Raw genomic sequence first — 26,397 nt, 5'->3', positions numbered from 1 at the left:
ATCCCCATATTTCAGTAGGCTCCCTTTCTTTCACTGCCTGCATATCTTCTGATTTACTTCCCATTCACATCTGTGACTATAAATAAAAATGAGAAAGATATTTTATCTTTGGAAAGATAAACAGAAAATGGAGCATCTCTTCTGCAGCAGCACAGCTAAGAAAGGAGGGCTGAAAACTCCAAAGAATAAAAGTGCAGGAGATATGCTAAGGAATGTGGTGCTTTGAAAGCTTGAGAAGATGACTTCAAATGCTGAGATAAACCTCTTCCACTATCAGCTTCCTGTTATCAGTAATAAATTATACTTTCTTGCTGAAGAGAGGAATAAGCACAGACAAACAAAGCAGGGCAGTTACAAGCAAGCTTACTTTCTTATCCAAAGGCAGTTTATAAAAAATAATATGTATAGCAGCTAGCATTTTCAGCTGATTGGAAAAACCCTTCCAAAAGTTAGAAGGTTAACTGTTTCCAGATGTTAATAGTATGTTTGGAGTTCTAGATAACTCAACACGCTGGCAGCCAAATGCTCTTGTCCTATATGTGCTATACAATATACAGCTTGCAGAAATCACTTTCAACTCTGTTTTTAAAAAGGTGACAATTTCAAAAAGCCTTACAATGCAGTGAACACTGCTAAGTGCTATTGAGGGTGCATTCCATAACACAAACAGTCATATGTATGTATATATGTATGTACACACATACATGGCATTTATGTTACCTTGCATTTGCTAGGGCTGATGCAAGTACTGTTATCAATTAAGGCCAGAGGTGTGAAAATAATCTTGTCTGACCCCCCAAAACAGTAAGTAATTGTACTAAAGAAAACAGAACAGTTTCAGAAAAAATAGGTAAAGAAAATATGAACCTGTTACTAAAATATAAAGCTGCTTCTACTTCTCTAAGGAATTTTAATCAGTGAAAATTGTGCAGTATCACCCAATGTTGTCCAAGAGCCAGTGTTTCATTAGCCAGAGAGAATAAATTCTCTTTACAGTAAAAACTGATTTCTGCAAGCCATAGCTACATAAGAAATGTTTATATATATATATATATATATATATATATATTTAAAGTTCATAAATCTAGCACTTTTGAGTATTTATCATTATGTGGTGCAATATATGCCACAGCAAAATATCAGGGCACATTAAAATCAGCTGCAGAGATTACAATTAATCTTACCAAATCACCATGCAAAAAGGACATTAAAACATTACTAAAACAGAAACTGAGAGAGAGCAACAACTGGATAAAACCAACAAATAAACCCATTGTTTTCCCAGATTTTCAAAAGTTTTCAATGCAGCATAATAAATATCACCAGTCACTATATCATTAGTTATGTTCAATGACCTACAGAACTTGATTAAAGCCAATGCAATCAGGCATACTATATAAGACAAGAACACTTTGCAAAAATATATTTTTAAATATTCAGAATGTGAAAAGTAACTAAATGCAACTTGGTGTCAAAAGCAACATTTTTAAGATCACCCCACAACATTCTAACTTATTTCTGTGTAATAGTAAGAGATGAGTCAGGCTGAGCTACATGGAACTGTGAAGTGTTTTCAATATCTGTAAACCTAGTGCTGGTAGTGTCTTGTTGAGTTTTGATTTCTTTCATATAAAATAAGTATAAATATTTTCTGTCCAGAAATCCAGATAACACATCCCCAGGAGAAATATTCAGAAGGACAGTCAGCTATGAAAGCACTACAGTCTTCCAAAATTATTCGTCTGATTCATATCATGTGATTAGTGATGCACTAAGAAGGTGCCAGATGATAGTCTCTGCAAAAAGCTCTGTCCAGAAGGACAATAAAGTTCTCTTACAGCAAGTCCATTTTGGGTCTGTAATGTAGCAGTAGAGGTGCTTTCTGCAAGATAGAAATATAGGTGAGGTTAAGAAACAAAGCCAGAATTCATCTTTCCAGTAGATAAAACTTTTGTTTCATAAACCAAGGCTTAAACAAACTATCAGAATAGCTGTCTGATCAGTCAAAATTGTATCAAGACAAGAAGGAATTTAATCTGTGAAACTCAAATCAAATGGAGAATCCATTCCCTTTTGTCAGGAATAGTTCACCTTATGACCAGTTCTATCAAGACTGTTTAACTAGGAAACCTACTAAGTGAGAAATGTAAATGCCTAGAATTCAGTATAAGAGTACACAGTACTTCATATATTTAATAGTTCAATTCCTCTTCTATGAATATATCCACTGTTTCTTTTTCTACATAGGTAAACTTGTAAACTTCTAACATCTATAGCATGTCGCATCAAGGAGTAGCTCACCCTGCAAAGAACCACTTCCATTTGTTCCAGAGCCTCTATGAGTTTCATCTGACACTCTCCACCTCTTTCATTTAAGATGTCAGTACACAGTTGCCTTTTCCGTTTGATTCAAAAGTACAGAAATCTCCATGATAACTATGAATAGTAGATCAATTTGATGCTCCTGTTCAATTTTCTTTTTTTTTCATAAAAATTCCCAGCATTTTTTTCTTACATTAGGATTTAAATCCTCACAAATTCAGTTAGCTTACAATTTGTCATTGTTTAAAGTTCAGCACAGTGTTATCCCCAGTAACCTACACTGAACTTGAGGCATCACCCATCAATCTCTAATCACACAGAACTGTAAAGGCTTTATTAAATACTTTGTGATTAATCTGACTTGGCTATCCCAAATAACCACAGTATTGTTACTGAGATATTACTGTATTTTCAAACCTTTTGATCATTCAGGAACAAATTCTAGTAGGATTCTAATTGTGACCTCTCTGCAAATCAGAGGCTGACCTCTGCCTTCCATCTGTATCTGCTATGCAGCTATATGTAGAAAAGAAACTGTTTTACTACACACAGAGAAGGAGACACTTTCCTACTCCCACCTGCACATCTTTCAGACAGTCATCCACAGCCACTAGGTGGTTCTATCTCAGTATACACTGTAAGCTTGGGTTGTGTTTGCTGTCCACTATTCCACCTCTTATTTCAAAGAGCATCAAATATACATACAGTGAATCTGTAAGTGTGACAACTCATAAGTGCCCAACTTTGCAATTCATTCTTACATCTGTTTCACTTGAGATGCTATTAATGTGATAACTAACATATTAGATGTTCCACTTTATTATTTAGTTGCAAAGGGGTTGTTCAGAGAAACACAATCAGTAAGTTAAAGATGTACTCAAACACATTTAACATGCCATGTTTATGCCTGCTAAACACTGTTGGAATTCTCCTTAACTAAGGCAGGCAAGCAATGCAATTACTCTTTCTCCCTGAGAAATAAAGTTGTCCTGTTCAGCTACAGGAAAGAACTGTTTTGAAAATTTCTGCCTTTCCTGCATCACAGTTCCTTTCCCCACCTACACAGAGTACAATCAGTTTCACCTATCACAGCTAAAATTAATACTTTATTGTAGCTTCCAATTAATTTGACAGAGTTGATCACAGTTTGACAGCTGATGCAACATACCATCTTCCCTTGTTTGTTATATTTAATCAAATTTAATATTTACTGTTTGAAAATGCTGCATTAGATAGCCATGAGTTTGCAGTTATTGCTTTGTAACTGTGAGAGCCACATATTTTAAAAACATTCTTAATCTAGACAATCTTAATTTAGACATTTTATGATTTATTTGAAATCACGATTTCAAATTTGAAGTCATACCTTAAATCTCCATCTTGTAACAACTACAAACTTGAGCGTGTGGTCCTTGCCAAGAATCTCTTCATTGCATAATATGTCCAGCTGACAATACAAAGAAGACGTCAATGTGTTGAGACACAATCTGTGAAATATGTTTCAAACAATACTGCAAATTTTAGGCATGATTTATTTTCTCCAAAGACTATGGAACTATCCATCCTGCAGTTGCTCTGCAGACAAAGGTAGTTTAAAAAAAGAAAACAATGTCTTTTCTCAACATAGAAGTGCTGTACCTACCTCTAATACTCTGCATGAACTGGACTTAACTTTGATTTACCTTCGCAAGCAGTGCTAATGCCCTCTTCCCAAAAGCTTTACATCATTTTATTGGGCATTCTAAAAATCTAGTGGTAACTCAGACCTTGAATAATTTGCAGTAAGCAAATGCCTAAAACTTAACACTTGCTAACACAAATCAATTTCCTGGCACTAATACACTAACTGCACCACACCTTATATATCCTGTAAGAAAGTAGGAGAGGTGGCAGAAGAATAAACAGTACCTGTTACAGTTTGTTCCTTCATTAGGAGTGATAGTAGGCTGTTACATGAGTGACTACTGGCATGGGGCAGGGGGCCTTACACACAAAATCAAAGCTCTGTCTTTAAAAAAATGTCTGATTTAAAGGGGAAAAAAGATCCCCTTTTCAAACAGTGATGCTCTTGTTGGGCTCCAGCCGCAATTCAACAGCTTACTAACCAGATGAGGACGAGAAAGAAGATGTTCCAGTTTTGTTTCAGGAAGCCTAGGTAAGTTTCGGCACTAAAATAGAGTGGTGTGAAATCAGAGAAGCTGGAATACAAGAACAATAAGGATACAAACCAGCTGCTGAGAAGTTTGAATAGAAAGATTTTGACACTCCAGACTAAAAAGCAAATGATTGAGATGAAAAGAGTCTGTGAGCAAGACCCAAAGAAGTACTCAACAGAAGCTGCATTACATGTTTGTCGTGTTAATTTGGAATCTGAAATGGGAGAAGTGTGAAAAATTGTATTTCTTTTGGTACAGTTCACCTAAGTTATTATATGATTCCAAGTATTCCCTTGGAAAGGAAGGATATAACACTTTGGGTAGCAACTTCATTGACAGCACAGTCAACATCAGTAGTGCTTAATTATTTGTTACTGACTGTCCCCGCAGTGAATGTGAAACCTCTGCAAGGGCCATGTTTATGAAACAGCCATATATGCACCTGAATATAATGTATGAAATAAAGCTCCTTGAAAAGTCTGTTTCAAGTGCATGTAGAAGATCATAACAAAGCCATTTGGCCCAAGGATGGACATGAAAAGATGCACTGCAAACTAATAGGCAAATCCTTTATGAACCCAAGCTACATTTTAACTGTAGTATTTAGGATAAGGAGGTAATGGAAGAAGGAAAATCTACAAGAAATAAGACCATAAATCCTAAACTGAAAGTAAAAAAAATATTGTATTTGTAGAAAAATAACTTGTTTAAATTCACCTCCTTAGCTTACAAAAATGACTATACAGAATACAATTTAAGACACTGTGTTTGCTGCTACTTTCAGGAAGTAAAATAAGATGTTGCTCTGAAAAAGAATGATCCCACACTTCTCCATAGAACTTTTAATGCACAGACTTATATTTGAAGATTAAAATATTACCTCATTAAAAGAAGAAAGGTTTAGTTTTTTGGCAATGAACTTCTTTAGATGCAGGACTGTTGCTTGTGCTGAACAGCGAATCCATTTTCGTTTTAATCCACGCAGTTTGCTGCTATTGCATTCCAAGCAGATGCTTACCTTCAGGAAAAAGCAAGCAGTCAGAGCTGGGTGCAAGAAGTGACTGCAGTCCTCATTATGTATTCCATAAGCAGTTCACATTAATACAATGAAGTGAAAAATACTAACATTCCTTAAAGTGAAATGCATGTAGTCCAATTAAGGAAAACATTTCCTAAGAACTTGTCATTTAGTGATAAGCATGCTTGACTAAAAATTCTTCTCTTAATGATGGAAAAAGTATGTGTCAGTGCAAATTCACAGGCTACCAAAAACTCACGAGGACCCTACATCTAAAAAGAGTCTGAAATATAATAAGAAAATTGTTTTCAATTCGTAACAATTGTTTCTTCTGTAACTCCTTGCTTGGACAGAATGGACAAAAATGATGTAACATACTTATAAAATTCTAAGGATGGGCATCAAAATAAAGTTTATTCCATTTGAGACATATGAGAAAAATATAATAGGCATAGCTGGTATATCCTAGCAAGAGATTTCAATTTCAAATGTGCACTGTATTTACAACTTAATGGTGGACTTTCCAGCTTTCATACTGTTTTGATGGCATAGAACTATCACTGTTCAGAAAAAAGAACAAGGTTTTATTCATAATTATTAATACACATTCAGTTCGGTGTATCAGAATAACACTGAGACACCCATTCATAAAGGGACCCAAATAAGCTGAAATCTGTATTAATCTGAAAGCCAATAAACAGTTTGAAACTCAGTAAAATGACAGAAATACCAGTGCCTTTAAAATATTATCCGTTCCTGCTATATCCCAATAAGTAAATCATACTTACATGAAATCATGGTGCAAGAATGCATCTTGTTTTTGGCAGTGAACAAAAAAAAAAAAAAAAAAAAAAGCCTGAAACAGTTTTTTCCTTAATAATTTAACAAGGCCCTAAATCTAAAACCCCAGATAAAAAATAAAACATGACCTATGAGCCCACCTGTTCATCACTTCGGTGGTAGTCATTATCTTCTTCCTGTTTTTCCTCTGAAGTTTCTTTGTTTGAATTTTCATCTGTTTTAGTTTCACCTTAGGTAAGAAAGCAGATATGTGGGATATCACTTGTCAGGAGATTCTCACGTTAACATGATTCAAACAGCAGAGTTCATGACTGCAATACAGAATGACTTCCCAGACAGTAATTATTTTGTTTAGCAACACAAGCTGCCACCAGACCCACACATAAAGGAGCAGAACAAGTATACAGCACAGCATTCAGTCCAGCTGCTAGCAGTACAGGAGTTGTGAAGTTTCACTGAGTCCCCATGCGGATACTATTCTGGAGATCGCTTTCACTAAGAGTGAAGGAGAAGCTAAAAATAAAGGTTACATGAACAAATAAGAGGCAAAACCAGCCTACGTGCACTCTGTTGTACAGCATGATGAAGCAATTCTTAAAAACCAACTGGACACATACCTCTGGCAGACCTGTTTGACAGTTATGAGCAGCACTCTACCCAAGAAAGAATAAATAAATAAAAACATTTACCATTTCGATGAGAATCCAGATGCTGCTTTGCAGAACATGTCTCCCCTTTGATGTCTCCTGGAACTTCCATGCCCAGTTTGTGATAAAATTCCCTTTGCTTTTTCATTTCCGCTGTTTAAAAAATTGTAAATATTAACCACTGTAATGAAGTTCTAATACAGTGTTTCTGATTCTCGTGTTCTACCTGTTCTGATTCAAGTGGAACAAGACTGCCAACAAGTAGTGATGTTGTCACCACTTAATCCTCTATCTTTGCTACTGCATCAAGTCATGGCTGACCTTATTTGCCAGAGTCAGAATACTAGTCATCTGAATAGCTACTATGGTAATATTCTTATTAAAATGAGATGATTTTAAGTACTGTGCCTTATTCTGAATCCCTCCCACAACATTTTAGTCAAACTACTGTTTTTGAATTTTTATTTACTGTTCTGATTTTCAATATACTAGAAATAATTTTCATATAATCTATTTCAGCTTGCTTATCAATATCTGAGAAATCCATTCTTCATCATAAGTGAATTAAGATATTCTATTTAAATGAAAGTTGTGATGTAAATAAGTGACAAAATGTTGTGACAAAAATATCATAGGATAGTTACTATAAAGTACTTGTTTATTTGAACAGATCCACTCTCAAAGAGAATTATTATTATTATTACTATTATTACTATTATTACTATTATTACTATTATTACTATTATTATTATTAAAAGAATTATTATAAATACAAACTAAAAGCCACCTGTTGAGGAAGGACTCGCTCAGTAGAGGAAAACTTCACCGAAACTAAAATCAGTCCAGCATTACATTCTATCTCTGAGAATTCTGGAAATCTGGCATAATAGCTCTATGTCCACAGTTTACAAAGAAAAAAAAAACAGCAGCTGCATTGTGCCAATATGTAAAAGCTGAACTAATGTTGTGGTTTAGTAATAGCTGTGGTTTAGTACTTTTTGATTAAATATCCAATCTTACATTTTTCTTCTTCTCAACAAAATTACTGCTAGTACAGATATGAAACCAAATCAATCACAAGAAATAGAACTAACGAAAGAACAAATTTTATGCTGTATATTTTATTTCTCCTCAATTTCCCCTCCCTTCTGTACTTCGTCACTTGAAACTGTGAGAGTTTTTATTTCGTTGTGGGATTTTTTTTTGCTTGTTTGTTTTTTAACTGTTACAGAAGTGCAAAACTGTGTCTAAAAAAAGAATCATACTACAACTTACCTTCTTGGAGGCCTGGCACAAGTTTGTAAACAATATCTTGCATTGTTCTGTCATGACTATCAAGGGGGGAAAAAAAAGAATCAGTAACTCAACTATCTTGTTTCAAAACATATGTGCTAAACAAGTCTCAGTGCTAAAATGATTTAAAAGCTCTAAGTCTGTTAAAAAAGAATTTCAATTCTCAAGCTTTACATAAAATAAGAGATGAGAATAGTTAGAAAGGAACTGAGATAAAGACTAAGATAGAAGGCCCATAAACGTAAGAGGAAGAATTAGGCTGTTCCCTTCAGCAGTCAGGCACACATCACCAGTAATCTCAAAATTCCTTTAAACTTTAAGGTAAACACATTTTTAGTAGAGAAGAATCACAGGTAGTATGTTTTCTGTATCTACAGATTCATCCCTCACCTTCCTGCATTATCCCTACCAGCCTTAACAAAAATGAAAGAAAATAACACACACACACGGAAGAAAGAAGACAACAACATAAAGAAAATTTGATTTTGCTCTTAAGCCATGCTTTTATCTATGAAGCCCATAAAGATAATATGCCCCAAATGAAAGAAACATTAGAAACTCAACATGCCAGGACTGGTTGAAATTCTAAACCTCAGTAGCAAGTTCACAAATATAAATCTCTGTTTTAAATCATAATTTACTTACTATTTACCTGCAATTTCTACATTAGTCTAAAATAAGTCACAGTCTGAAAGAAATACAGTACTATCCTAAATTCTAATCCATAAATAAAATCAGAAACAATCTAAGTATCTGTCTCAGCTGCTGCAAGGTCATTACCTCAGCAGACCTTGCAATATGAAATCCTGGATCTGACTTAAATAAGACAACAGGCTTACAAGAGTAGTCTCGGGTTTCTCATCACCTGACGTGCACTTCACAGCAGTGGAGATCAGTGAACAATTACAGAAATGGTAACAATTCGGAGAGTGTAATGGATGATTATGTATCTCTTGAAGTAGGACTACATGGAGAACCAAAATATCATTAATCCTAAAATTCATATAATTTCAAGCAATAGCAATCCCATTTATACTGGCTTGGCACCACATGGATGTTTTGGCAATTTCTCCAAAAATATTTCAACAGAAATGAGTGAACCTACCATCATCTCAACGTCAGAAGTGAGCATTTAACATCATTAAGAAGTGTAAAAGAGAAAACACATTTGGTTTATAGGTTCTTCAGACAAGGGAGATGAACACAAGTGAAGAATTCATGTTCTAACACATACAGTGAAACTTTTGACTAACGATTATTTATTCCATAAATAAATAAATAAGACAAAAGTAGGCTAGGCAGACTATTTTAGTCTCAAAGGGGCAGTACTTTATGACCATTACAGGTAGAATACTTCCTTTAAAGTATTCTGTGACCATAAACAACTTGTGAATTCCTTTCTATATTTTCTCAATTTGATGCTCTGCTTCCCGGCCCCTTTTGGCTCTGAAAACAAAGTTCTAAGCCAAAGTATTGTATTCCTGTAGCTTTACAGTAGATGAAGATGTTGTCTTGAGCCACATAAATTCCTTCCTTCCTATTGGCATCTACTTGTGCATTCAAAGCATACGCAGATAATACCTGACACATACATATCATATTCTATCATACTATACATGTATCAGACACTAAAAATAGTTTTGCTGATTTAGTAAAAATATTATTTTTATACATGTTTCATTTATGTATCTTCTATGATCCATTAAAACTTGCTCAAAAATTAAACAGGGGAGTGCATAGTTTGCATGTTCTTAAGCCTTGAAAATCCTAACAGATGTCAAGGAGTTGAAAATTCATAGGAAAGTCTGATCTTGCATCTCCTCATAAAATTTCAATTCAAACTTACATTTAAATTTATTGCCTGCTGATCAGCACATAAGACATTTCAGGAGAAAGCTGTCCTGCATTAAGGAGTTTAAAACAATCTAGAGTGAAACTAGTTGCATTTCTGTTTTCTTACTTACCCAATATACTGCAAAGGGTGGCTCTGATGTATAACAATTCTACATGTTGGACAGGTGTTGTTTTCTTCCAAATATTTCACCAGGCAGCTTCTACAGACTGATAAAAAGGACATTCATAGTTAAAAAGAAATAAAACAAGCATAGTGAAAAACAGAAAAGCCTGTTTTTATATCATTGCAAAATGCTTCTTACTGAAATATACATAAGAGCAATTTTTTCCATCACACGGTCATGTCTAACCACGCAGAACTCAGTTTTCAACATTTTTCACATAGGCTCTAGATACAGGGAAGTGTTGCGCTTAGAATCAAAGCACCTTTACACAGACAGAGTCTGCCTAATACAGCACACAACACACAATCCAATTTTGGAACTTACTAGAACAGCTATTTCTATCAGGTCAGCTTGCAGCATCCAGTTTACACAAATGATATTACAGGCACTGTATGCCATTAAGGCACTAAGCCAATTTGCTTTAACCATGGCTGCATACAGAAATTTGGCACGTGTGGAAATGAAACTAGGACACAGAAATTATTTTAAGTAGTATTTTTTTCTTTTTTTTTCCTTTTTCAAGAATAGGAAGCTCCAAAACTGGATATCCGGTGGTTACTTCATTTCTAACTTTCGCAGAGTATGTGACAGTTAAATTTCTCTCAGAAAAATAATTAAATGGGGACAGATCTTAAGTATTCATAAAAAGAGTAGGTGAAGGCTGCTAAAGCAGTGCTACGTTATAGAGATGAATGCCACTGAAATGTTTTCCAGCTACATATGCATGCTCATCTGCACCTGGTTCAAAATAAACTATTTATTAAGAAACAGTATTGGTAATATACACCAATATGTGATTTCCTGACTCACTTGAAGTTCTAAATACAACTCCAACTTTATATGTTAAGGAAAAAAAAAAAAAAGGAAATTACTTTTCTCTCAGGCAACACCAGTTTATTTAATTTTGGTATTAATGCACTCATTACACAATGTAAAAGTATTTCTGTAACTACAGTGCCATCTAGCTCTCAGACAGGATGATGGTACATTTCAATAAACAGCTGGTAATATCAAGAAAATTACACAGCACCAAAGCAGGCATAAGGACTCTGTACTTTATATTGTATTTACACATTCATAGTGACAGTACCACAGCTGGTAGAAGTTATGGTCATGTCAAGACTTATAGCTTTGAACACAAAGCATAGACCTTGCATAGCAATATGTGGCAGTGGAATGCCACAATAGCAGTTCTACTTTCCTATTTCAATCAATCTTCCAGTCTGGAAGAAGCGTACATCAATTCCTACTAAACAGAACTCAGAGTAAGTCAGCCTGATAGGCTTATTAGTCCACCCACAACAACTAAGTAAAAAAAAAAGAGTATATTTTCTTGCTTTCACAGTTAAGCATATCCAAGAACATGCACTAGGAAAGGAATAGGGAAGTTGATTATTTATTTGAGTAGCTTCACTCTTCTTGACAATTCCCATTCTATATCTAGTTCAACAAACAGCTGTTGTTCACCATCCTCATGAACTCACAGAATACTACCTTCTGTTTCTCATTTCAAAATATCGTTTACACATAACGTCAATGAATATCAAATTGAAAATATTAAAGTTTATAAAGACTTACATATATCTGACAACCTAGAACTCTGACCAAGAGACAGAGTTACACTAGTAAAGATTTAATAATGAATTTCTACTACTGAATGTTTTACCTACTCATTTAGAGGCCTGCCTGTCACTAACAATCCAGAGATAGAGAAGAGAAATGAAGCATAAAAGGAAGTGAAAAAGTGTGTTTTCCATCAAGAAGATTCTCACTGCAGGTTTCCAGTATTCCCTTTACTGCCGAAAAGTCTATGAATGTCTGAGGAGAGGGATATGAAGAATAATGAGGTAACTGCATAGTTATGAGTAGAAGCAGAAAGAAAATTGTAATTCAGTGGAGAATTCATTATCTCAACAGGCAAGGCACTTTCAGGGTAGATTCTGCAAGGATGCTTTCTCAGGAGTGTGTATCATTAGTATTAATATACACAACATAAATAGCGCCAACTTGTAGAAAATGTTTTTGTTTTGCTTTTTTTTATACAAAGCTGTGCTTTCCGTCCAAAAAAAAAAAAATCCAGTGCTACTGGACACACTTGGAGGTAGTATTCTGAAAATAAAAACAGATAAGATAAGGGCACCAAAAACCACAGAATGGGTGAAAAAATAAAAAGCAAGTGGTGTTCCCTTGCTTTTGGAGAAAATATTATGGATTAGTAAAGACTTACTTCATAAATGAATGTGAGAAACACCTTAGATTATGTCAACAGAGAGAAAGGGTTGTTTGTACTTGTGAAAGAACAAAAAAGGAATCTGTAGATCTAAGTCAGCCACGTGACTTTGTACAATACTGTTTTCATATGTAATCCTGTTAATAGCAGTAGTTAAGAAAAAAATTAAGTAGAAGCCAAGCTTAAGGATCTAATTGTCTCCTTGCACTCCAGGAAGCACACTGTGGAAATTACAGTATGAAGCATTAGCAGAAGGGACATAAGAATAAAAAGAATGGCAAGGAAGTGTGACAGAAACAACAAACTTATTAAAACTGATAAGCATAACTTAGAAACGAAATACAATGGAAAATGTAATCTTAGCTGAGATTACTTAACCTTTCTAGCAAATTTTAGGTGGTAAATAAAACAAGTTAAACAAAAACTTTCAGTGGAGATGAAGCCATTGCAATTAAACAATTAATTCTCTTCCAAAAAAGCTTAAGACAGTGAAGCTATTCAATCAACATACCAGTTTCATCAGAGTAATATACTGTGACAGATGCATTTTAAAATGGTTTCTGAAGTTGCATGGCAAGTACTACTAAATAGACTAAAACAGGTCTACACAAACAAAACCAATGATGTTCTAAGCTTTTAGCAGATACAAGCAGACAAAGAGAGGGCCCAGCTTACATAAATGTGTTGGTTCTGAACACAGCTCAAAAAATACTTTTGCTAAAATGTTGTAATATAAAGAAGTCTTTGAATGAAAGGTGAGAAGGGCCCCATAAATGGAAGTAAAAAGGCAAGAAGGCTTCACAGTGACTGAGAATAAGGGGGGTGAAGGGGAATAGTTAGAGATAGTTTATAGAAGCAAGAATGTAGAGCTTGTTAGAAAATAAGGGATGGCAGACACTGGGTCTTAGATAGTGAGGGGGATGAAGGCCATACAGATAAGGGTTTGAGAACAGCCCGAGGACATTTGGCAGGGAGATGATTAGATGTTCATGGGGCAAGAAGAAACTGTTTTGGGGGGATGCCCCCCCGAAAGGTCAGAAGTTTACAGCAAAAAAGGTCAGAAGCCTTCGCGAGGAAGACAACAAATCTTCATCCCACGACCCACTACGCACGCGCAAGAGGGGAGGGTCTGCATGCTAATGAACTCTCAGGGGTGTAATGAGTATGTAACTGAATTCTGGGAGAACTATTGATTATGTATTAGTTTGGTCTATATCTGTAGCACTGTAGCATTCTTCCTGACAGTGTGCAAGCTTGGAGGAATTATCCCCCTTGCACCAGGGCTTTTGAGCAACTGCCAATAAAACATACCTTCCCTATATCCTTACAGGTTATAGGGTTTGATTTCCACATGTCAATTTCACACCCCAGATAGAACCCACTCTGTTCGGCTGCACAACCAGCTGAAAGAGGGGATGCCTTTGGTGCGCCCCAAGATTTCTCAGAAGGACTCCCTTTTCTCACCCAATCATTGCGGGAACAGAAAAGGACCATCGGCGGACCAGGTATGTTATTTGGAAAGGGGACCTGTAAGTTGTATGCAACGAAGAGAGCTATCGCTCCCCCTTAGGTTGGTTAGTTGGTGACAGAATAGAGGGTATTCTGAAAGGTTGCCTGGGCTCTCCTTGCTGCGGTAGCAGGAGGTTTGGGTTTGCATGCTCATTCACCATCTATTGCTATATTCGGTACCACGTATTTGAACAAGCCATTGTATTAGTACCACCAAAATGTCCTCTGAGGAATTTTGAACTTGGCTAAGACCGGTCTTGTGTGTCCTGAGTGAGTGTGATGTGAGTGAGTCACAGCAAAGCTACAGGGTGAGAGTGGAGTCCCGACCCACACTTCTGTCCTCCCCTAAGGGAAAAGGACTGGGACAGACGAAGTGAAAGTTTGTCTTTGTCGTGTTATCTGTTTCACTAATTGTCTTGTTAACTGTTGTTCTTATCTTAGTAGTTGTAAAATATCAAGTGGATTGGGAATCAAAAAAACGGTTTTGATGGTATAAGTGTAATTGTTAATAGTATACAGAAGTAGAATTGAGAGTACTGAGGGTAGAAATAGTGGAATAACGTACAAAAGAAAAAGGGTTAAAAGAAAAAGTGAGTTTATCTGCGCTGGCACGAGAGCAACCCCCCTGCACTGTTCCCCTGAGAGCAGAACTTGGTGTGAGAGAGTGAGCTGGGATGGGGACTGCTGCTGTAAACAGCATTACTTGCAAAGGGGGAGATAGGGAGGATAGGGCACTGGAAGTGAGAATAGCCTTCATCTGCAGGGATCCAGGAAATCTTAAATCCCAGTGTTTGCACTGGAAGCCTCTGGAGAGGAGGAGATAAAACTGAAATATGATGTTAGTGGTTGATGTAATGACAAGAGTTTGGAAAGTGAAAATTTTGGGAAGGACACAGGCTGAGGAAGGCAAAGATGAGAAGGGTGTGACACGGATGTCATGACTGAAGGGAGGTGAGCGACATGAAGGAAAAACAAACAAAAAAATAGATTGAGAAAAACAGAGATAGTAAGGAAACTTGGAATAACAGCAGCTGCTACTGTTGTGGCACTAGAGCAAGGCTGTAGGACCCAGAGATCCACTCAGAGAGATGGGGGGGTTGGAAGAGCCCAGGGAGGGCTCCACTCCACTGGAATGAAAGCAGTGTGCAAACTGCAGAGAAAGAGGGAATCGTCTCTGGTTGCAAAGCCAAAGGGTGGGAACCTGGGAAGTTTACCCTAGCAGATTCACTGGTTGAATTGCAGCTAGGGGAGCAGGATAAATAGGTTTATCTTTTGGTGGATATGAGTGCCTCTTACCACCCATAAATGATTTTGTAACAGTAGTAGGAGCTAATGCCCAGTAAGAAAAGGCTTACTTTTTGGGATCAACTAAATATAGGCTGAGAAAACAAGTAGGAATACGTGAATTCTTGTACATGCCAAGGTATTCTGGCAAGAAATTAAATAACACTTGAGCTAAGGATCAAACACTATTAACTGATTGAAAATTCTAAGTCTGGCTTTAACACAAACTGGGAAAAACAAGACTGTAGACCCAGAAGTTATAGAAATCTTGAATAAGATATGCTTAGGAATGTGGGTACAAGATTTGAGGGCAAGTAATAGAACAATTGAATGCATACACTCAGTGGTGGCAAATCCATCCACTTTATTAACCAAGTTTAGGAATGAGTAGGTGAAGTTTACCTTCTGGATTTGAGGGATGCCCTTTCTGCCTGCTTTGGCCAAAGGAAGTGTAAGGTTATTTGCCTTTGAATAGGAAAACCCCAATACAGGGAGAAAATGCTCAGTTAACCTGGACAGTGTTACCCAGGGTTGTGAGAACAGCTCAATGATGTTTGAGAGCTGGTCAATTCATGAACCTGAGATTGGGTTCCTCCATCCCAAGGCATAACTTTACTGCAGTACATGGATGTCACAGAAACAAAAAAGGACTGTGTGCAATGGATTGTGAGTTTGCTGAATTTCTTGGTTTAAATGATTATCAAGTTTCTCAACAGAAAGCAAATAACTCCATAGCAAGCGATGTATTTGGGATATGAGATTACAGCTGGACTTTGAACCTTAAGGACTGTCAGGAAAGAAGCCATCTGCCAAACCCGAGTCACAACCTGCCAAGGAACTCCGTACGTCCCCAGGAATGACAGGATGGTGCTGACTGTGGATACACAGCTATGGACTGTTGGTAAAGCCAAAATATTATATGAAATGGGAAGCAAGGAGGGCATTCCCCAGCTGAAAGAAGAACTCATGAAGGCCCCCTGCTTTGGGGCTACCAGACATGACTAATCCCTTCTGGCTGTTCTTGCATAAAAAACAAGGAATAGCCCTGGGAGTTCTTGCCCAGAGCCATGGACCCTATCAAAGGGCAGTGGCACACTTCTCCAGACAGCTTGATGAAGTGAGTAAGGAATGGCCAGGGTGTTTGAAGGCGGTGGCTGCACTGGTACTCAATATTCAAGAAGCCAGTGAAGTTATGCTAGGCCAAAGAATAACACCAAAGAATAATAACTCAAACAGTGTCTGCTATATTGTAGGTAAAAAGAGAGCACTGGCTCTCACTCCAAAGGTTCCTGAAATACCAGGCCATCCTGGTACAGCAGGATGATGTAGAAATAATTGTAACTAATATTGTCAACCCAGTATCTTTCCTTAGCGGAACTCCTGGAGAACCAGTATTTCACGACTGCTTTGAAACAACTGAAGCTGCATATTCCAGCCAGTCGGACCTGAAGGATGAGCCCTGAGAAGATGCAGAAGACAGCAGTTTTGTGAGACAAGGAAACTGCAAGGCAGGATATGCAGTAGCTGCAACTGACAAGATCATCGAAGCACAACCATTACCTGAGGGGACTTTCCCTCAGAAGGCTGAAATAACTGCCTGGACAACAGCCTTAATTATATGGACAGGTGCTAATTACATATTTGGGATGCTACACACTGGTAGTAACATCTGGAAAGAGCAAGGATTGCACACCCAAGGAAAACAGCATGATGTAAATCTACCAAAGAGCTTGGCTATTATACATTGTAAAGGACATCAGAAAGGTAACACTGTACAGGAAACTGGAACTAAGATGGTGGGTCAGGCGGCAGAACAGGCACTTGAAGAAGAATTTCATTCCAGATGGTAAACTTAAAATCTCTGAAGCTGAGTCAGAACCTGTAAAATACTCTAGAGAGGATAGGAGTCTAATTAATGATTTAGAAGAGAGGGCAACGATGGCAATTTGATTTCTCGGAACTCCGAAGAAAAGGGGGGTATCGCCGTATGTTGGTACTGACAGCTTTATACAGTGGCCAGAGGCATTCCCTTAGAACTAATAAGGCACGTGGGGTAACTAAAGTATTGTTACAGGAGGTTATTCCAAGATGCTGAGGAACTACTTGGTCTGTCAAGGAAAGTGCACTGTCAAAAGTTAAACTCATAAAGAAAAGATGAGTCGGTTACTAATTTGCTTTATCTTGGTGTTCATGGGGTGGTGTCTGTGGCAAGTTGATGTTGTGTGCTGTTACATTTTGTATTTTGCTTGCAATAGTACTATATTTTGTGTTATATTTATTTATTTGTTATTGTTAAATTTATGACTGTCACTCTTCTCCCTTTTATTTGGATAAACCTTACATTTCCATACTTAACAGAGGCTGCTATTAAGGAAGGTAATAACACTTTCATTAGTGAGCATGAATATCATAATGGAAGTAATATAATGAACCCAGCTGTCATCTGGGTAAAGGTTTCTGGTGGCTGTGCGGAGATGGGAGAGCTCAAACTCCCACCGGGCGTAGTGAGAACTACTTGGACTCAGTATAAAATCCAAGGAGGGTTACAAGGGTAAATGACCAATTGGTAAGATATAATATAGGATACCATAGTTTCGTAAGAGCCCTTATCCTGGTCTTAGGAGTGGAAAAGGCTATAGTGAATATCTCTGCAACTCTAGAAATAGTAGAAAATGCCACAACAAATGCACTACAAATGATCCAATCTTTGTCCAAATAGGTTATCCTCATCCTCCAAAACAGGATGGCATTAGATCTATTAACAGCTAAAAAAGGAGTAATCTAGCAAGTGGAAATCCTGCTAGATTAAAGAAAAGGGGGGATTTGAAAGGTGAGGAGGGCCCCATAAATGGAAGTAAAAAGGCAAGAAGGCTTCACAGTGACTGAGAATAAGGGGGGTGAAGGGGAATAGTTAGAGATAGTTTATAGAAGCAAGAATGTAGAGCTTGTTAGAAAATAAGGGATGGCAGACACTGGGTCTTAGATAGTGAGGGGGATGAAGGCCATACAGATAAGGGTTTGAGAACAGCCCGAGGACATTTGGCAGGGAGATGATTAGATGTTCATGGGGCAAGAAGAAACTGTTTTGGGGGGATGCCCCCCTGAAAGGTCAGAAGTTTACAGCAAAAAAGGTCAGAAGCCTGAGCAACTGCCAATAAAACATACCTTCCCTATATCCTTACAGGTTATAGGGTTTGATTTCCACATGTCATGAGGCAGCTACAAAGGACATTTAACACTACTACCATGAGTCTTTTGATTGGAAGGTTAATTCCTCAGATGATATCTACCTTGGGAAATGAAACTCTGATTCAAAACAAATAACAGTCCTGGCACTGCCACCTTGGACAAATTCCTCCACAGAAGGAATGATTTATGTTGAGTCTTTCTGGACCTTTATTCATCACCATTTTTCAAACCTCATCACATTTTGTCAGCAACACATATATAGGGATGAATTATAACTTCAAGAGAAATTATTTCATTTCTGTTATTGCTGTTTGTTTTTGTTTTGGCCCTGTTTGTTTGTTTGTTTGTTTTAAATCTAAGGCTTTGTGATGTTCTAAGGCCTGATTCACTGACGTGAAACTTGAAATTCACAGTGCAACATAACAGCCTTAGTTAAATGTTCCAGAACAAAACCCTATTTCTAGAGTAGAAGGTAATTTACTTATTCCTCATCAAACATGTCTGCTCTCTTCATAGAGACAGGAGAGCAAGAGCAAGGAGACTGCAGGTAGAGAACATATGCTGTGTCAAATGTCACCGAAGAGAAAACTATGTATACTACATTCTATCAGCATGAAAATAGGCTGCATTTTTGAATATGTATATTATCACTTGTATATGGCTTCAAGTTCATGCATTACAGCTTTAACATCCTCTCTTCACTCACTTTGTGAAAACAACATCATCTTCTTAATTGTTAATTTAAAAAAAAAAAAAAAAACCAGTCTAGAAAAGCACGTATTTTTCTGGCTGCTGCACAACAGACTTTTGAATTTCGTCTAAAAATTGTTACATCATGTTGCACATCAAGGAAAAAAAAACAATCTCTTGAATGTAATTATAATCATACTTACATGTATGTAAGCATTCTGTTACAGTGGTAGCATCAATCAGGTATCCATTGCACAGACGACAGGTTATATGGGCATTAATGTCCCAGAGCTTAATCTTTCTGGTTAGCATCTTTGGTGTCTACAGAAAAGAAATACAGAAACACAGTTGCAGTGAATTTGGTGATAAATTATTAACTATAATTCACCTTAAAGATATGTTTACACAACTTAAGGTTCTCATACATTCTATATGTATAAACACATGCATGTACACACACACACACACAATAGCACTAAATTTTAGAAAACTTCACAGAAATAGAAGGTGTGAAATACTGGTGATTTCACATTATTTCAAGTCAAAGTTTCACTACCGCACTGTTAATAAGCTGCTCACTGCCCACAGGACTTGGATTTAAGGTGAAATCCTATCATTCTGCTTATCTAAGCAGTTACTAGTCACAGGAGAAATTTCACACACACACACACACACACACACACACACACACACACACACAAAGAGAAAAAATCCTCAGAACAATTAGAAAGTATTTTTAAAACTGAGAATTTAAAAGAATTGCATTTGACTTAGCATAGCATGTACAACTACACTTAAGGCCTGCCTTTATTCACTATATTAAAGCATAATTTTGAAGTCATCTCAGTAACAGCTGAAAAGTAAACCTGGAATTTCATTTTATTTAAACGGAGGTTAATAGAAGAACATGTTCCAAATTAAAATTGCTTCACTGGCAGAACTGCAGTTTGTTGTACTAAGAAATGTGAACTAGAAAGTTTTTCACTCTTCAATACAAAGGAGAGCAGAGCTACTACTAAACAGGCAAAAATGAAGAATTAAAACTTAAAACAGCTCATTAACTTCTTTGGCCGCAACCTCAGCTGCTCGGAGAAAACAGTTTACAAAACCTATGACTTAAGAAGTACACTGTTACCTTTAAAATATATACATATATATATTTATCTATATATGTATACATATACCTATATATATAGAGAACATATATACTATGTATACAACATACACACACACACACGTGTTCTTCTCAATACACTGAGAAGAAAACTAAGAGAATTTATTGTCACCGTAAGTTGACAGCATCAATTAAATGGCAGGCTAAACTGGCTTATAACTTAGTAATTTGCCTGCTGCACTTCAGATGTGACCACATTATTGCATTGCTCTCTGTTATGGTAATAGTCCATGGCTCATAAACACTAATAGTTTTCATCTAGTTTAATAGGGAATACATTTCAGAATTTTTATGGTAACTCATTCTCCCCAAATTTCACAAAGAAATATGTAACTCAGTTTATCGTATCGTTCCTCCTTTGTTTATTGAAGTGGTATTAAGCAGAAAGGACTATACATCATAAAGCAAACCTTCATACCAATCTGATCTAAACTAGAGTTGACAAAGTACTTTATGTTCCATTATAACACTGGAAAAGCATGTAATTTATCATAAGCTCATGAAGTTCCGTATTGTCCTATACAAAATGTACTAGGAAGAATGCTAGTACTCATGGTTAAGGAACAGACAAAATATCAAACTTGTTTTATGGCATCTGAGATTTCTTAATTAAGGTAGCAACTAGCTTCTGACAGAAGAATGAGAAGCACGAAACTCTAGAACTCAGATCCAAACATATGTCAGAATCTATTCTAGGAACTTAATTACTTTTCTAAATCTTAATTTATAGTTTTGTTTCTAATTATTTCAAAAGTAGGTGCATACTCAACATTTTCAATCTAGTTTATGAGGTATCCAGATAAAGAAGCTACTGCATGAACTACTTAACATTTCTAATACTCGGGGAAAAAGGTTTTTGGCATCATTCTTACAAACAGTTCAGGAGATGGGTTTAAACTACTGTTCACGTAGAGAGCACTTTGTAAATCTCAATTCAAAATGTGTAAAAGAGAAGTTAAGCTACAAGGATACTTAGGCATCACTAATACAACCGCACTTGTAGAGACAGGAATGCAGAACGAGGCATTCAGGATTACCACAGATTGATTCCAACCATTAAAGAGGCATAAAAGTCAAAGAAGGTATAGTGAAAACTGCAGCAAAAAAAAAATATTTTCCAGTAAAAGCTAGATGCAACCTTTTCTGCCACTATAGTAGAGACAAGCAATGTAAAGAGAGACAAGCACTATAATAGAGACAAGCAATTACATGAATCACATGACACAGCACTAGAAAAAACCTGCAGCAAATGTAAATCAATTGAGATGGGACATAATATTAACAGAACAACAAACAAACCATACACAGAAAAGGTAAAAGTGCTACAAAGTGTAATAAAGTCGATTTTACCAGGAAAAATAAATAAATACATAAGGATGAAACATACTCCACTGGCTGGATGGAAAGCAAAATTATACACTCCTCAGCAACAGAAAAAAATATATGTTAAAAACATGGAAAAAATACATTCAATATAATATCCTAGTCATGTCTATCTGGCAAATTCATGAACTGAAATGCTAAAGAAAGTTATCATGTAATATGAAATCATGTAATTTCAGGGCACAGAACAGAATCTGAATTTTTTAAATACCATTTTCAGAACTTAACAGCACTTTTTCACCATTGAACACTGCAAATATTAGATTCCTGTAAAAATTAACAAAGCAAATCTGTACAACACAGTGCTTCATTTGTTCTCCTACAGTTATCTTCTTAAATTGTAACATACTAGAGCAAGTAAGGAAGTATAGATATGTTCCTGAGTATCTGTAGACTAAACAGAGACATTTGATCTAAAATTGAAGCTTTTCACTCCTCACCTAGCAAACAAGTGAACATTAGAATCAAAAAACAATGCTCCACTCTCAAAATCTTGTCTCTGGAACAGAAAGAAGTCACAGTTGTCAATCCTAGAATCATGAAACACTGAACAACAGATGCTTCCTAATGATCTGAATCTCACACGCTTTTACAGGAAACATAATACACAGATAAATGATCACTCAGCAGGCTACAAAGATTCACAGGATCATGCTGATTGGAAGTGACTTCCCAAAAGCGCTAATCCCACTTTGTGCTCAAAGTGACACAATTTAAAAGTGAATTACCCTTGGGCACAGTCTTGCTGCACTCAAACAGATCCAGGAATGAATACTCCACAGTCTCTCTAGGCAACCTGTTCCAGGTTCTGACCAATTGTCATTGCCAAAAAAAAGCTCCAATTATTTAATGGCACTGAATGGTCCTGCACTGTAATTTGTGTGCAATTCCTCTCATCCCAAAAGTGTGCACCTCTGATAACAGAGTGGCTCCATTTTCTTGATTACTGTCCATAAGCACTTGAATATAGCAGCACCATCTTCCCTTACACTTAGGGAAAAAAAAGAAGAAAAAAAAAACCAAACCCTTAGGACCTTTGTAAGCACAGCATATAAAAGCAGCAAAACCAATATCTCAGACAATTGCTGAAGAACCACCACTGTTAACCCAAATATTTAGTACTTTGCACTGGAAAATATTTTTGAGTCAGGACAAAATTAATTGGAAGTGTACTGCTTTAAAGAAATAGGAAACCTTCTGGAGTTTGAGAGACCTGAATCAATTCTTGAAAGAAGTCTTGTTTTAAAGTGTTGTGGTTTAATCCAGCAGGCAGCTAAACACCACAAAGCCATTCACTCACTCAAGTGAAAGAAGCAGAACTCACAGAATGAGATAAAAATTATTTATTAAGGCAGAAAATGAAGAGAGAAATAGCAGTAGTTATCATTATGTGTATGCATAATTACATATGTATACAAAACCAAGTGATGCACAAGCAATTGCTCACCACTCACCAACTTATTCCCAGCCAGTCCCTAAGTGTTGGCTGCCCCCTGGGCCAACTCCGCTCAGTTTTAAATTTTTTTCACATGATGACATATGTTAGAGAACATCCTTTTGGCCAGATTAGGTCACCTGCCCTGCTTCTATCCCCTCCCAGCTCCCTGTGCTCCCCTCATCCAGCAGTTTCACTGGCAGGGCATACAAGAAACTGAAATACTAAACATCCTTGGCTCTGTGCAGCACTGTTCAGCAGCACCTGAATGACTCCATGAAGCAAAAAGTTCGATACATCCTGCCAACATGCCAAAAAGATCACCTGAACCAAGAACCGTGTTTCTTCTTAGTTCCAACTAACATCATTTGACACCAGACATCATCGGTCTCTGACTGTCTGGTACGTACTTCATGCCAGGAGGAAACACATGAAGACAACTACAAAGACATCTGCACTATATCTCTAATTAGTGTAAATAAATATAAACAAACAAAAATGAACACAATCAGGAGATGCTGGCAGTGAATATATGTGTCAGTCAACTGGTCTTAGTCACTTTAGTGTTTCATCCACTAAGGCAGCCTTCCATTATGATGATCAGGCAGTTTATTACAGATCTCTCCAGTACAACTGCATCGCCAACGTGGCCAAATGCCCCTGTATATGCTTTCACCTTTCAGAGAGACTGCAGCACTGAAAACAAACACTAACTCAAGTTCAAAAAGAGGATAAGCAAAGAAACTCCTTAGAAGTTTGGCCTTATCATTAATATATATACTAGTCAGGAAATTTGGGCCTACATGAGGCATACCTCTCAAACCAGCATTTCTTTTCAGAGTTTGCCATCCAGAGACCTGAAAAGACAGAAAAATAGTCTGAAAGTTAACATCCAAAGTTCCTCAAAATCCAGCTGCCGTGTAGAAATACCTAGCTCACCAAATTCAACTAAAAGTTCCTACATGAATTTAAGACAACAGGCCAGGGGAATGGGGGTGGCACATGATTTGTATTCGATTAAGAAAGCAGGAAAAGTCTATCAGCATTAGAAAGATGGAAAAGGAACTTCAAAAGAAGATGTCAGTCTCACACAAAAAGACACAGATACTGTGGGAACCACAGAAGTCCAGCTAGTCCTATCGCCATGTGAAGGCAAAATCTAGAGAAATGCATTATCTTCACAAATGACAGAAGGAAAAACAAACAGAAGGATCCACAACCTATGGCTTACTTAGATAGTGAGAATTTGAAAAAAAAAAAAAAAAATTTGGATTGGTGATCCACAGCCAGATAAGAATTATTCTGAGCTTTCAAGCTACATTTACAAGTAATCTGTAATACATAAAAATACTGTAAAGAAGATACTTTATGTTTCTGGAATCTCTACAATTTTATTTTGGAAAATATCTAGAAAAAAGATGTTTGTATCACCTTCCAGAGAGAGGATAATCTCATACATATATCACAGTATGAGAAAAGAAGGAAGTTTTCCTTATGAAGTGATTCACACAAGGAAAACTCAGATGTTAAGAGACAGGTAATGAGTACTACTGCTTCCATCGTCCTGTTCCACAAATCAAAGCACAGCCTGTAAATGCTGATTTCAGTGTGATAATAAATGTGTGATTATAAACACCATGACACAAAATATTTACGGTAGCATTAGGCACAAACAACAATGCAAAAAAAAAAAAAAAACTCTTCACAACTGTACTGTGAGGTGCTTTTACTGCACCTGAGAAATGAATGAGAAAAACGTACTGCTAACTGAAAACAAGGCAAGGCTGCATCAGATGCTACTTCATTGCAATCCACAAAAAAGATCTTTACAGAAGAAGTAAGGTGCCTTATATGGACAGGAGGAGAAACAAAGAGGTATCTGCGAGCTGCCGCAAGATTTACTTTGCAGCACAACATGGAGAACACTGCAGTCAACAACACAGCTGCTAAAGATGGATTTAGAAGTTTAATACCAGTCTAAGAGCACACAACAACATAAACCTGTGAGCAACAAGGTCTTCCAAAGAAACTGCCATGCACCTCCCCTCACAGCTGCTGGGAGAGGACAAGGTCATACCTGAGTTAAGCTGGAAGAAGAAAGTGGTACTGAAGTGGTAAGGAAAGAGCCAGCAAACAAGTTTGTCCTAAAATTCCACCATATGCTTCCGGTTCTGGTAGCACAGTGACAGTGATGCACTACAAATGCTTAATACAAAGAACATGAGTGCATTTAGAGATACTAATTGAGAACTCGGAAAGCAGACTCATCCGCTGATCCTGGACACTAACACATTAGAACAGAGCACTACTATTCCAGAATGATTTTATTTAAAGGTTTCTTCAAACTGCTACTACTATTCTTGATAACTTGACAGTTTATCTAACTGTAATTCTCTTTTGTACCACTCAGCATTGTAAGGCAAAACAGGTAATTGCCCTGACCAGCTACAAATCCAGAACTGAAGTGAATGCCTGAAGGATTCACAAGTCATTACAGCACTACTCTATTTAAAGCATAAGCATTTTGTTTTTCTTCTGCTGAAATATAGCATAATGTTACCTCATTAAAAAGCAGAAAAAACAGAGCTCACAGTGGAGAGCCTGAGGAGAAGCAGCTGTACACAGCAGATGTTAATAATTTTGCAAAATAATTACTGAAAGGCATTAAGGTTATATAGCACTGGAAGCAGAAAGAAAACAATGGCAGGTATACCTCAATTACAAAGACTATGGAATTGAAGTGAAAGTCACAGCTCTAAGAACAAAATATTAAAGTGAAGGAACTTTGTGCACACCCAGAACTTACTAAATAAACATTTCAAATCAGGATCCAAGTCTGCAGTAGATTTGCTAATAACTGCCTGTGGATGAAATACAGTACACAGACAAACATAGATATATAGCTAAGAGTATCACTTAAATTTTAGAAAACAAAACACCAGTTTAATATTAATTATCTTCACTTCTACAAACGTTTCCATCATAGGACAAGATATTTTATGAGTCAGACATTTATTGCAGAAGAACAGGCATGACCAAAGAGCTACTGTAAAAGCCTTCTCCAGGGCTCTGGAGAATAATAGGGTTATTACCTCAGATAAACAACTTCAGGTGCAGGACACCTTTCTTCAAGGAATGGAAGAACAGAGTAAACAGAGTATTTGTAGATATTTTGGCTTCAGATATCAATCATTTGCTTCAACTGTTTTCAGGTTTTATTATTATTGAGTATACACAATTTATCTGTC

At 36.8% G+C, this 26,397-nt stretch overlaps 2 protein-coding genes across 12 annotated transcripts in view; one reads left to right on the top strand and one right to left on the bottom strand.

Annotated features, from left to right (window-relative positions):
- Positions 1-1,033: 1,033 nt before the first annotated feature.
- The window catches only part of PCGF3 (polycomb group ring finger 3), a 94,783-nt gene continuing 69,419 nt past the window's right edge, over positions 1,034-26,397 (bottom strand). For 7 of the 11 annotated variants that reach the window (XM_048932201.1, XM_048932212.1, XM_048932203.1 and 4 more), the window contains 8 exons: positions 19,361-19,478; positions 10,202-10,298; positions 8,220-8,275; positions 6,987-7,097; positions 6,438-6,526; positions 5,359-5,496; positions 3,689-3,769; positions 1,034-1,882 (listed from right to left, as the gene is read on the bottom strand). In XM_048932201.1, coding sequence (XP_048788158.1) covers positions 1,835-1,882; positions 3,689-3,769; positions 5,359-5,496; positions 6,438-6,526; positions 6,987-7,097; positions 8,220-8,275; positions 10,202-10,298; positions 19,361-19,469 — 729 coding nt within the window. In that variant the 5' untranslated portion in view covers positions 19,470-19,478 and the 3' untranslated portion in view covers positions 1,034-1,834. Of the gene's footprint in view, positions 1,883-3,688; positions 3,770-5,358; positions 5,497-6,437; positions 6,527-6,986; positions 7,098-8,219; positions 8,276-10,201; positions 10,299-19,360; positions 19,479-22,442; positions 23,051-23,963; positions 24,007-26,397 lie in introns of those variants that run through there. The other 4 variants (XM_048932206.1, XM_048932208.1, XM_048932204.1 and 1 more) reach the window with 2 other exon arrangements.
- SLC49A3 (solute carrier family 49 member 3) overlaps positions 13,667-26,397 on the top strand; it is a 96,180-nt gene continuing 83,449 nt past the window's right edge. Inside the window, exon 1 of the mRNA XM_048932183.1 lies at positions 13,667-13,990. Coding sequence (XP_048788140.1) covers positions 13,901-13,990 — 90 coding nt within the window. The 5' untranslated portion in view covers positions 13,667-13,900. The remainder of the gene's footprint in view (positions 13,991-26,397) is intronic.

The sequence above is a fragment of the Lagopus muta genome, chromosome Z (assembly GCF_023343835.1).
Source record: "Lagopus muta isolate bLagMut1 chromosome Z, bLagMut1 primary, whole genome shotgun sequence".
NCBI lineage: Eukaryota > Metazoa > Chordata > Aves > Galliformes > Phasianidae > Lagopus > Lagopus muta.
Note: the sequence above shows the minus strand (reverse complement) of the source record. Positions and strands in the feature narration are given on the sequence as shown.